At 40.3% G+C, this 12332-nt stretch overlaps 1 protein-coding gene across 3 annotated transcripts in view; it reads right to left on the minus strand.

Annotated features, from left to right (window-relative positions):
* Positions 1-2650: 2650 nt before the first annotated feature.
* Mid2 (midline 2) overlaps positions 2651-12332 on the minus strand; it is a 96989-nt gene continuing 87307 nt past the window's right edge. For 2 of the 3 annotated variants that reach the window (XM_027433598.2, XM_027433599.2), the window contains exons 8-10: positions 9013-9174; positions 7335-7542; positions 2654-6966 (exon numbers count right to left, since the gene is read on the minus strand). In XM_027433598.2, the coding sequence (XP_027289399.1) occupies positions 6564-6966; positions 7335-7542; positions 9013-9174 (773 nt within the window). In that variant the 3' untranslated portion in view covers positions 2654-6563. Of the gene's footprint in view, positions 6967-7334; positions 7543-9012; positions 9175-12332 lie in introns of all 3 variants that reach the window. The other variant, XM_035449971.1, reaches the window with a different exon arrangement.

Here is a 12332-nt window from a genome sequence, read left to right on the forward strand (position 1 = left end):
ATAGGCATCCTCAGGTCTTTTATAGGAAGAGCATTCTTCTCAGTATTTGGAATAGGGACTGCCATAAACTATACTTTTTAACTGCCTGTTCCTTTCACAGAATTTAAAAAGTCATTCATTGTATCTTTACCAGTGCATCTGTCAGGCCTTGGACTTAGCCTTGCCATGTGTATTTGACAGCTGCTTGCTATAAATTTCACATTTCTGGTGTATTATCGCACCTTCCTTTATTCCTGGAGGAGCTGAGCTGAACAAAAGCATGTAAATCATAATGGGTTGTTTCCTGTTGGTTTACATCACAGGGAATGTTCCATTTTCTGGGCTTTCTAATGTAGCTGGAGAAGTAGCAGATCCCTTCTGCAGTGTGATATGAGGCCAGCTTCACAGACAGAAGAGTTTGCATCTATATTCCATCATCTGAAAGATCCAAAATATGTCTACTATAAGTCTGTCACCACATTACCAGCTAATAGATTTGATTGATTGATTATTTACTATTTTTATTTTTTCAGACTGATTTCAAGATCTCTATGTATCAGAGACTAGTCTTGAGCTGATTCTCCTGCCTCCACCTCCCAAAAACCCACCTCACTCCTCCATCTTTCCTGCCCTTTCAATACCTCCCCATTCATCCCTCTGGCATTGTGAGCCAAAGTGCATCGTGCTGAATACCCTCCTGTCCCATCAGCTTTACTTGCAAATGTTTAAGCAATAAGTCATTGGTCTGATTCAAGGCCTCTGGCACACCATCCTTACCAGACCTTCTCTGAAACTCAAGTCATGGAGATCCTGCAGGTATAGCTCCTAAGGACTAGGAGCTATCCAGCAGGTCATCGATGGGGGAGATATTAGGGTGGGCCAACCCAAGTCCCTGGATATGGGCCTGGGTGGCAGTTGAGCTGGTCAGACCCTGCCATTGGGGCCAACCACTCAGTCGAGGACTAGAGCCAGCTCTCCTAGGCCCAGGCCATCAGGGTCTGTTCTCCCTTGCCCATAGTGAGGGGTGGGGCCATCTCTCCCGGGTGCAAGGGGTCAGCTCTCTGATGCCAGCACTTCTGTGAGGGTCAGAGCCAGCTCTCTTGCTACAATATCCAGTAAGGGACAGGACAAGCTTTCCCAAGGCTGGCTCAGCCTGGCCCTCAGATTTCATCATGCATGGTTCTTATGGCCCCCTGTGCTAACATGGGCCACAGACATCAAGTGCAGCAGAATCACAAACCCAGACATGACCCTAGACAGTAGCTCAGACCCAGGTGTCACCAAGGCTCTAGAGGCAGCATAGCTCTTGAACACCAATATGGCCCCATGTGGCCACCCATATCCTGGGTTTCAATGGTAACAGGAGCCATGTACATCAACACAGATCCTGGCCAGAGGAGGGCCATGGGGTAAATGTTTCTTAAATGATCAGACCAAACAAGTCACAAGTGTATACTTGTATGTTGTGCCCAACAGTTATAAGAAGACCACTTTAGGTGGCACACGCCTTTAATCCCAGCACTTGGGAGGCAGAGGCAGGCAGATCTCTGTGAGTTCGAGACCAGCCTGGTCTACAAGAGCTAGTTCCAGGACAGCCTCCAAAGCCACAGAGAAACCCTGTCTCGAAAAACCAAAATAAACAAATAAATAAATAAATAAAAGACCACTTTGATCCTCCCTGCTAGAAATTCATAGAGAAAGAACCATTCTCATTAGCTATCATGTCATATATGTTGCTCAACCATGTATGGCACAATTTCACTGACACTCTGAGAACGATTCTGTTCCTAGGTAGGGGGTCATGAGGGACGTGAGGGACATGAAGGACGCTTGCTTTTTCTACTATCACACTGAATGAAGCTGGCCTTTCCAAAAAGCAAAAGCCTCTCTCTCTCTCTGTCTCTGTCTCTGTCTCTGTCTCTGTCTCTCTCTCTCTCTCTCTCTCACACACACACACACACACACACACTTTATCAAAACCTTAGTTGCAGACAACACCACCCTCATATTTGGTACTCACTCAGGCTACTAACAGGCTATTAAACTCATAGTGTTTCAAGTCTTGTCTCCTTTGTGGATTAACTCCCTTGCGTTTGAGCTTCTTCAATCCATTTCTTTATTACCCTTCATGTTCACTCCACATTGCATGCATGACCTTTCAGTCTCAGTGCAATGGCAGCTCTGAAAAGGATATGTCCAATCCAGGCCCAAGGAGCCTTTTAACTCTCCCAGGTCCTCCTTTCCTCCTATAGGCCAGATGTTTAACAGTAAGTCGGTCAGTCATCTCACTTAATTGTGTTCATGTTCTGGTCTTAACTAATGGATTCTAGCAGTGGGATGTTAACTGTTCTTTAATTCCTGCCTTCTACCACAATATCTGAAGCTAGATGGATCACATTCTCTTGGACCTTCGACCTTCATTTCTTTAGATATTTTGACTATATCCTTATCCTAAAACCAAAGTCTTCATGATTGGACCGAAAATTTAGAACATCCTAGATCTTTACTTGATGAGATCTCTATATTATTGCTGGTGCACGCATGCACACACACACACACACACACACACACACACACACACACACCACTCCCTGAGCCACTTACCCAATTCTGGCAACTCATCTTCCATTTAGTGCTTTCCCCAAATAAATTCCAATGAGAGACAATCAACAACTCATGAATACATATATATTTATTTAATTCATAATATAGCATTTTGGATGGGTTGGGATCTTTAGAGAGGGGTGAGACTGTGTAATCCACAGATGCTCGTATTTCTGTCACTAGGAGAGACACTATTAGTCCAGAGCTCCCAGTACAAACAAGCCTGGGGTAAAGCATTTGATAAAAAATAGTCCAACAATAGTCTAATAAATATTCTAGCCAATAACAATAACACAGCATATTTCTGAAGCTGGCAGACCACATCATAAAAGGCAGTTTTGCCTAACCTGATGGCAATAAATCTGGCCAACTTGTAATGCGCAGCCAAATACAGCCCAATGACTCTCAGGCTGGAATTGGCTTAAGGAGCTACAAATAATTGTGGGAGTGGTTCATGTCTACCTGCCTCACATTCTCCATTCCTTGAAAGAAGGGATTTCAGCAACTGAGCTTATTTAAAAGTCCATCCATAAATTGATCCATCCAGGTAGTCATATACAAATATGTAAACCATGTAAGCTGAGAAAATTCACCTAGAATGCTTGAGCTGAAAAGCATATATAAGTGATTTTGTTGCAATATGAACTTCACTGCATCCAAAGACACACAATGGAATTACATAATAAAACACAGCCAGATGCAGTTACTCTTACAAGTAGCAAGAACATCAATGTGGCATTAAATTTTCTTTCGTATTCTCAAAACAAGCTTAGCTTTATTTTGTGCTTTCTTCAACAAGACAATATAAAAAGTGGAAACAAGCATAAATTGCAGACAGAAAATAATTTTCTAGGAGAAAAAAGTTCTGAATAGTTAGATCGAGTAAAGCAACAACAACCACATTTATTGAATCACATTTCTTGATGATGGTAAATGTAGGTCATGTTCCATTTGTGCAACTGGCTTTAGCTAGTGGTAGCCTCTGGTCCCTGCCATTGCCAGTATTTTATGAAAGTCCTTAAGTTTACTGAAGCAAATATCTGGAACCCATCATAGCCCTCTGAGTGATTTGCCACCATGTTGTTCCTTGGAAAGCATTTCAATTATGTGCCTCAGAAGTTGGGATTTCAGGGGCAAGCTTCATTGCTTACCACAAACCCTATTTAATTTCCCAGTTTATATTTCAGTAGCCTATTTCAGTAGGCTTATCTCTGCCTATAATGAAAACTTAAATCCACCTTCAAAGAACAACAAAGTTCACTGAAGTTCATGAAAACATGAAATGTTATTGGGAGAATGGTACCACATGCTCCAAAGACAATTCTTTATGATAACTGCCAATTTGGAACAGTGTTCATTTGTATGTATAAGCCCTGATACATTTAGAAACTAATATCAATACAGACTAAATAAGTAACCAGCTTGTCCAAGAATAACAAATACCACTAATGGACATCATAGTCAAACAGAGCAATTTTGATTATTCATTTGTTCAGTCATACATTCTTTCAACAAACATTAGCCAGGCAACTACTTTGCTCTAGACACTGTGCTGGGCATTAAAAATACAACAGTAACAAAAGTCACAGTCCTTACCCTCAAGGTATTCCCACTCTAGTCAGGAAGAGAATAATTATACATTAAACTTTTGTGTGAATCAGAATCACCTGAGAAGCTTGTCACAAATGTAAGTTTATGTCCCCAGATAGTCTAATTTAGTGGATCAGGATTAGGGGCCAAGTATCAATTGTTTTAAAGAACAAATCACTAAGGGTGGCTCTAAAATGGGCCTTCTGAGGACGGCATTCTGAAAATGACATTCTAAGAAATACTACCATACAATGTGATTATTGCTGAGACGGGGTGTTCAGTGTGCTCAGGGAGTGCCACAGAGGGCCACATAAGCCAGTTTGAGAGGTCACTAGATAACTGAGAGAAGAAGGGAAAGGTAGTCCCAGGGTGCAGTCAAAAGTAGAATGGGGACTAAAGCTTTGTTCCTAGAACTAAAACTTCAAAGGATACAAAAAATAAATGAATGGTGTTGGAGAAGAAAGGAATGTTGGTGGCACATAGAGTGAATGCCAGGTGCTGTGCTAGGCAACTCCATTTTAAAACCTTTGCTCCAGCCTTATAAAATAAGAATCATTTTACAGAAGTGGAAACAGACTCTGAAAAGTACTTTCCTGAGGTCACATTGCTAGGTAAATGGCAGAGAAGCTAGGACTATCTCAGTCTCCAGGCTGGGAGCTTTCTAATACCACATGCTTGTTACAGCACTTCTGAGCTTTACTGAAGTTGCTCATTCCCTGATGAGTCAGCTGTAAGGTACAGATGATACTGAAAGCCAAAGAAACTGATGCTGTCACTTGACATGTAAATCTGAGCCTTCCTTTTGTTCAGCACTGATCTCGCTTTTCATGGTAGATAAGCAAACAATCTATGTGTTACTTGGTGGGATTTACAGAGATATGTTGTCTTTTGTGAGTAAGAGTGAGTCATTTAACAGCAAGGACTGCATTTTAGTGATATGTGCACTCTTGCAGCAGTAGTGTGGCATCTAATAGCTCATTGAACAAATTAATAAATAAGAATCCACCATGCTGGTAGAAAGCAGGGGAAACACTTGACACTGCAGCAAGGCTTCATACAATCCAGGCAATGACTACTACTATCACTTTACAACTACATAATAGTAATCATTTTACAACTACCAAGGAATGGACTTTGCTCCTGGTATAAGGCTCTATTTCTCTGGCATTTCCAATCTCTGCAAAAATAATTGGTGAAATCACAAACCATGAACCTCGGTTCCTGTTAACTAGTGTGATGACAAGTAGAATAGAATTTATGTTGTCATGAAGGGGATGCTAAGTGAATGAATAATGTAAACAAAATCACACAAGAATGAGTATTGATCCTATTGATGAAAACAGCATTTCAGGAGAGCTTCATCTGAAAATACAAGTACATTTGGACTCATATAGTTGTTGAACCTGTAACACTATTCTTACTGATCAAGTAAGGCGAATTCTGAGGAACCTCCATTATGCAACTCTATTTTTTAGCGTAAGTCTAGTAACTATGTATTTGAGAGTAACAAAACTATATTTCTTTGAAATATTCTATGACAATTTTTAATAATTCAAATAAATCTCCTCTATTAAATAATATCAATGAAATTATGCTACACAGCACACTAGACCAGAATCAATTTTCAATGTAGCAGTAGCATCTCTTAAGCAATCTTGTCCACAGAGCTCTCCTAATCTAACCAAGAGCTCTTCTCACTCCCTGTGTCTTGATTGCATGTGTTTTTATGTGTGACAGGAGGGGGTCTGGGAAGAAAGGCTAAAAGGTAAGAAGAGAAAAACACCAGTCTACTGTGATGTTTCATCTAGGGGATAAGAATGGACAGTATAATTCATTTTCCTTTTCAATATATCTCTCACTTAAATGAACAAATTAAGGTTTATCGTATATATGTAATAGATAAAATGATCTATGCCATTTTGCTCATAAAATGAATTCAGTCATTTTATATATTATATATACACATGTATGATATTCTCATAACACCTTGATTGTTAGTTTATTAAAAAGTGACAAATATGATAATTTGAAACTGTGCAAATTCCATCTGGTCCACCTAGCCACTGCTAGAAAGGCTAATTCTTTCCAATTTCATTTATACTCTCAAACCACTGGGAATTTTTAATTTCCCAATGATGACAGAGATATTCTCTAAAATTCTTCCCCAATGTCATGAACCCAGACTATTCAGATCATTTGTTCTGAGTAACTCAATACATGAATCCAAACATAAGCTTTAATGCACAAAAAATTAAATCTACAATATCTAGTTATTTAGGGTGCTTCCAATGAACTGTATTTTGTATCTCACATATGGAACACTAATGGCGGCTCAAGAGGGGAAGAAATGCTGAAGTGGAGAGCCAGTGAATTACATGCTCTCTTGCCATTTAATGGCAAGCTTTCATCCCAGACACATAGGGGGATTCTTTAGGCCTGCAGTTGCATTCCTGCTGCTCAGGGTAATCAATAAAATCTGGGGCAGGCAAGCCAGACATGATCATGAGGGATTTGTTCCAGATTGTGAATGTTGGACAAACTGGAAGAATGAAGGTCACATCAAAAGTGTGGAGATGGAGCGAGTTAGCTGGGTCATAGAAAGACAGCATGTTGTTGTCATAATCCAAGAGGACACCTAGACGCTTCAGCTGTGGGGGCACATCCACAAGCATTTCCTTGTTGTTATGTCTCACCACGAAGTTACTGTTGCATCGGGAGAAGACCCAGGAAGAGGCATTCTTGCCAATCCACTCATTCTTTGGAGCTGATTTGTAGGCGATACCAATTGCATACCTGAGACAGTGGAGGAGAAGACAGAAAAGTATTTATGGATGATATGAGTTGTGTTAGACATTATTTAGGACCTACGAGTGACTCACTGTGCTTCTTCCTTAAAACATTTATATTTACAGGCATAATGCTAATTATCATCAGATCTTGTAAAGCCAGCAATTAGAGTGATACAGCACTTCAGCTCCTAGCCCACTATATTTTCCATGATTTTTATCTTTTAAAAGCTGGCCAAGTTTTCTAGCACTGGTGCCTATCATATATCTCTTAACCTTGACTTATTGGTATTTTAGCTGTGCGGTAGAATTGAATCTCCTAGGAACCTAACAGCAGAGAAGCTGGGACAAGGAAAGAAAAAAATAGCCACTCACCATGTTGAAGAACCCATGACTACCTCCCAGTAGTGGCAGCCACTGTCAATGAATATATTTCCTGCTGCCCCATAACACCCAGTGCCACTAAATCTCTCTGGGGTATGGCTTTTCTTCAGAGAGCTTTCATCCTTCTCCATCTGCAATCCATCATTGGAGATCTTCAACTTCTTGTGAGTCATTTTGGGATCTAGTTTAAAGGGTTGGCCTGAAAAAAAGTAGAGGAAAGGGGGAAAGCATGATCAAGGATTTAAGAACTGTGCCTTTCCCTCCGGGACCATCATTAGCAGAGGATCCTCAACATGACGGTGATCCTTCGCTAAGTGCAGGTCAGCTGGAGTTTGGATTATATTAAGGAAGCAGGCAAGATGGCACACTTTGCAATTAAGTCAGAATACAAGTCATTCCTCCCCTAAAATAACCTTCATTCAGGCATTATTTTCCATCTGTGTGAAAAATGTGGGGCTCTCATATGAGTGCTATGCTGGAAGCCAGAGTCCAAGCACATGGGAGCTAGTAAAGTATTCCCATCATATGTTATGAAACTAAAAGGGACCACTCAAAGTCTCACATCCTCAAATATGTTTGGTACTTTGGTTTATTTCAGTGAGTGGGTGGGGATGTGGGTAGATTTTTTAAAAGAGTGTTGCAATGTTTGAGGTAGAAAAGCTTGTGTTAATGAGGCCATTGATCACTAAAGAAAAACTGAGAAGAGCTCAGCAACCGGAGATGTTGGCTTTCTAATTGGAGAGTGCGTGTCATTAGTCGACTTTGTTACAGTGACTGCTCCATGGTCGATGATGAAAGATAACATGTGCTTTGCTGCAGAAACTCATAACCCTATGCCAAAAACACTGTCCCAGGCCCCCGGTGCTGGTTAGGGCAAGAGATTTAGTACACAATATGCCTCTGTAACAGACACTGTGTGCTAATACAGTATCCATTACTTATTTTTTTCTCTCTCTCTCACTCAGTCTTCCAGCCTTCCTTGCTGCTAGGGACAGCTAATAAGAAGGACACTGAAGTCAAAGAGACTGGAAGAAATTTCCAGTTAAGCTTCTGTTTCCTAATTAAAAGATTACCAACTTTTCCCTTCTTCCTAGTAAGGGAACTATGACATCAGCAGTTGCACTGGCCATCTTTCGACCTTGTGGGTAAACCAATGCACAAAGAAGGAGCTCCAACCTTCCATGAGATCTCAGAGCTGCTATACTAGCCATGATCAGGCTGCCCTCAAACTTCTTGCTATGTATGTTTAAACACAAACAAACTAACTAAAACAACTAGTAACTTAAGCTACTTGGAAATACTTGTTAAACTGTGTCAGTTGTGACCGAGAACATTCCTAACCGATAGGGCTTCTCTATGGTAGAGCTTTGTAGATCGTCATAAGAAACAACTCTTTAACTGAATTTTTCTCCCAAGCATAGGACCCAGGGGTGGAAGGCAGAGAAAAACCCTTCCCTAACTTCTTTCTAGGCCACAAGCTATTCTATATATCTTAGGCCACAAACATCCATGGGTACCAACAAATCCCATAGACCAAGCATAACAGTAAAGCTCCTCCACTCAGAGCCACTGCTCTCACACATTATAATGGGGGAGTCTCTCAGGCTAACTGTCCTCCCTGGCACAGAGAGGAAAGCTGGTCTTTCCTTCTAGAATCTCCAAAACGTACTGTTTGTTTTTAGCCTGGTGGGTTCACTGTTCCGGCTGCCCGCTTGATTTATGGCTTTCACAATAAAGATGTAGCGTGTCCCACTCTGGAGTCCATGCACTGTGTAATGGTTCTGTTTAATGTTGGGCACAATCATCCAGCTATCCACTGAATTGTACAGGCCTGTGAAGTGGAGAAGACAAAGGCATCAGTCAACAGGGAAAAAAAAAACAGGATTAAAAGGAAAACACCGAAAATCTATTATAACCCACCCACGTGAATTCATTTTGTTTTCTTCTGAGCCTTGAAACATACAATGAGATGAACCAGCGCTTATGATTTCATTATTTATTTGCCATACACTTAGACGTGTGCCAGGCTTCTGGCACCTAGCAACCACTGATCAAAGCTAATTTTTATCATTTTTCTGCCAAAGAACACAAGAATGGTCACTATTCCAAATAGCAGAATCCTCACAATTATGGACTCTCTGGATCTTTACTGCTGAAGTCTGTTTCTGTGAGAAGTCAGTCTGGCCTTGCATGGACCAAAAAGTTCCTGTACAGAGCTCAGCAACATGAAAACTCAGAGCAGAAAGGCCACCTAGGCATGAATGTCCTTCATTTCACAGGGCAAACAAGGATGGAAGGAAAGTGATTTGCCCATGCTCATAGATGGTGTTCTAAGTAGAACACTGATCTTTGTATCCTACACCAGTGATCTGGGCACTACATCACTGGTGTGGGGGGGGGATGAATGACTCTACATAACCCTTTGTCCCTGTAAGATTTCAGACCTATATCACTCTGCTTTCCCACCTCATCTGCACCCTTACTTCTTAATTCGCTGGACTCAAAAAGAAGTCAAGATGACATGACAAAGCAGGACCCAATCTGTTTGCTCTGATGGGACATGATTTTAGCTCTTCCTCGCTTGATTCCGGTATTCATCTGGGGCCAAGTGGTCCACAATTATATTATTGTCCAAAAGATTTTTTTTTCTTCCCAAGCATGGCAAAGGGACTCAAGAATGCTTTGTTTTTAAAAACAATCTTGAGACTACAAATATTAACTTAAACGGAGGGAAATATATGTAGTTAAAAGCAAGTATTTGGCTAGCTTTCAGTAAAATGATTGCTGACGCTCTATTCTCTTGATTTTTTTTTTTTTTGCTTCTGTCTCCTCTTATCTGTTTCTCAATTGCTATACCATTTCAAAACACAATTCTACTTTCTTCAAGTAGAGGGGGAGGAAGGGACAAAGAAAATGGGGACCAAATTTAGTCATTTTCATACAGCTCTAATGAAGGATTTAGTGAGATTAGAAATTAGAAAGCATTGTATTTTACAAGGGATTTTATCAAAAGATTTATAATTAATTTGAGATAGGTAGAAAGGCCTAAATTAGAACTAGAAAGCAAAATGTAAACTGGGGATGGTGGTATATAACTGAAAACCCAGCACCTGAGATGTAGAGGCAGGAGGATCAGGAGTTCAAGGTCAGCCTTGTCTATAGAGCAACTTCTAAGCTCAGTCAAGGCTGTCTCAATACATCAAACAAAAAACCAACCAAAGAAACAAAAATCATAATCGGGAACAAAAAGATGTACTAGAGAAATAGCACCACGAATTGGTTGAGATATTACATGACTTGTGAAAAAAAGGATAAGGGCCACGACAAAGCTTTGATCTAAGTGTATCATCATTGGACAGTATGAGCAACAAAGAACAGAAGAACTTTTATCACATAGAGGAAACTACAGGGTGTCCCAATTTTTTTAAAAAAAATAACAGCTACAAATATTCTTCACAGTGAAGTACCATGTAGCTATTTAAAAAAAAAAAAAAAAAGATTGAGGAGGATACTCTCTGAGCTAGTGGAGAATGATTTCCAATATAGTCAACTGAAAAACTCTATGAAAAACCATATGTATTATATAGCATTTTCAAGGGAAATGTATAATAAATCATACTATTTTCCTGGATTTACAGAAACAATGGACAACCTAGAAAATAATAAAGTTTGTCACTTACAAAGGTAAAAGGGATACCAGAGAAAAGGATAATTCTCTGAGTATACTCTTTGCATATTTTCCCTTTTAAAGAACTTTTCATTAAAATTAAACCAATAAATCCAACTTCAAATTTGAAAAACACATATAATTCAACAAGTTAAATTCAAATCACCACCAAAAACAAAAAAAACAGAAAAGATGGGCCTAACTAAAGGCAAACTAAAACAAATTAAAGCCACTACATTTTAAAGGAATAATGACCATAAAAAATGCAGTTGAGGGGAGCACTGTTTATGTGCTCGGCCACATCCTCAGCCCCTGAGCAAATCAATTCTGAAAATATTTTAGACATATGACAGGATAATGTACTGATGTTGTTGAGACCCAGGAATCGTACCGTGGAGAAAAGAACATACATATGGAATGAGAGGAGGCAAGAAAGAACTTAGGGAGATGAATTAGAATTGGGCAAACCTGATGTGGCTGCACGTCGTCTGGCAGTTTTCAACTCATTCAAACTTTCCTTCCAGGAGATGGAAGGAGGCTCATAAGACCCAGGAGATAAACAAAACATCACCCCTCTGGGGAAATGGAACAGTTTTATAGGAGTAAACAACTTCTGGGGGAGGAGACTGACCAGCCAAGGTGTGGAGGAGAAACCACTGAACTGCCTGAAAACTGTGCTAAGAACTCCAGAGTTGCAATTTTCCTAAGTCATGAGCCATGTCAGGGTGGGATTTTTGGTGATAAAGTTGCTCTTTTGAGCTATCCCTGGTTTTTCAAGTAACCTTTTACCCATACTCTTCTAAGTTACTCCAATAAAAACTCATTGGTTCAGCAAGTTGGACTTTGGTGCAATCATCTTTTGTCTATTGTGAGTTCCCTTTCGTGTGTGTGTGTGTGTGTGTGTGTGTGTGTGTGTGTGTGTGTGTGTGTGTGTGTGTGTGTGTGTGTGTGTGTGTGTGTGTGTGTGTGTGTGTGTGGTGTGTGTGTGTGTGTGTGGTGTGTGTGTGTGTGTGTGTGTGTGTGTGTGTGTGTGTGTGTGTGTGTGTGTGTGTGTGTGTGTGTGTGTGTCTCTGTGTGTGTGTGTGTGTGTGTGTGTGTGTGTGTGTGTGTGTGTGTGTGTGTGTCTGTGTCTGTGTCTGTATCTGTGTTTGTGTCTGTGTCTGTGTCCTCAGGAAAAGCCTCTCACACAACACTGTATGATTTCTAAAATATGCAGTTAGCCCTCTTTATCTGTGGATTCTGCAATTAATGATTCAATCAACTACAGATTTTAAGGTGTTTAAAAAAGATTAATTTATTTTATGGGTGTATTGCCTCCATGT

The sequence above is a fragment of the Cricetulus griseus genome, chromosome X (assembly GCF_003668045.3).
Source record: "Cricetulus griseus strain 17A/GY chromosome X, alternate assembly CriGri-PICRH-1.0, whole genome shotgun sequence".
NCBI classification, from domain to species: domain Eukaryota; kingdom Metazoa; phylum Chordata; class Mammalia; order Rodentia; family Cricetidae; genus Cricetulus; species Cricetulus griseus.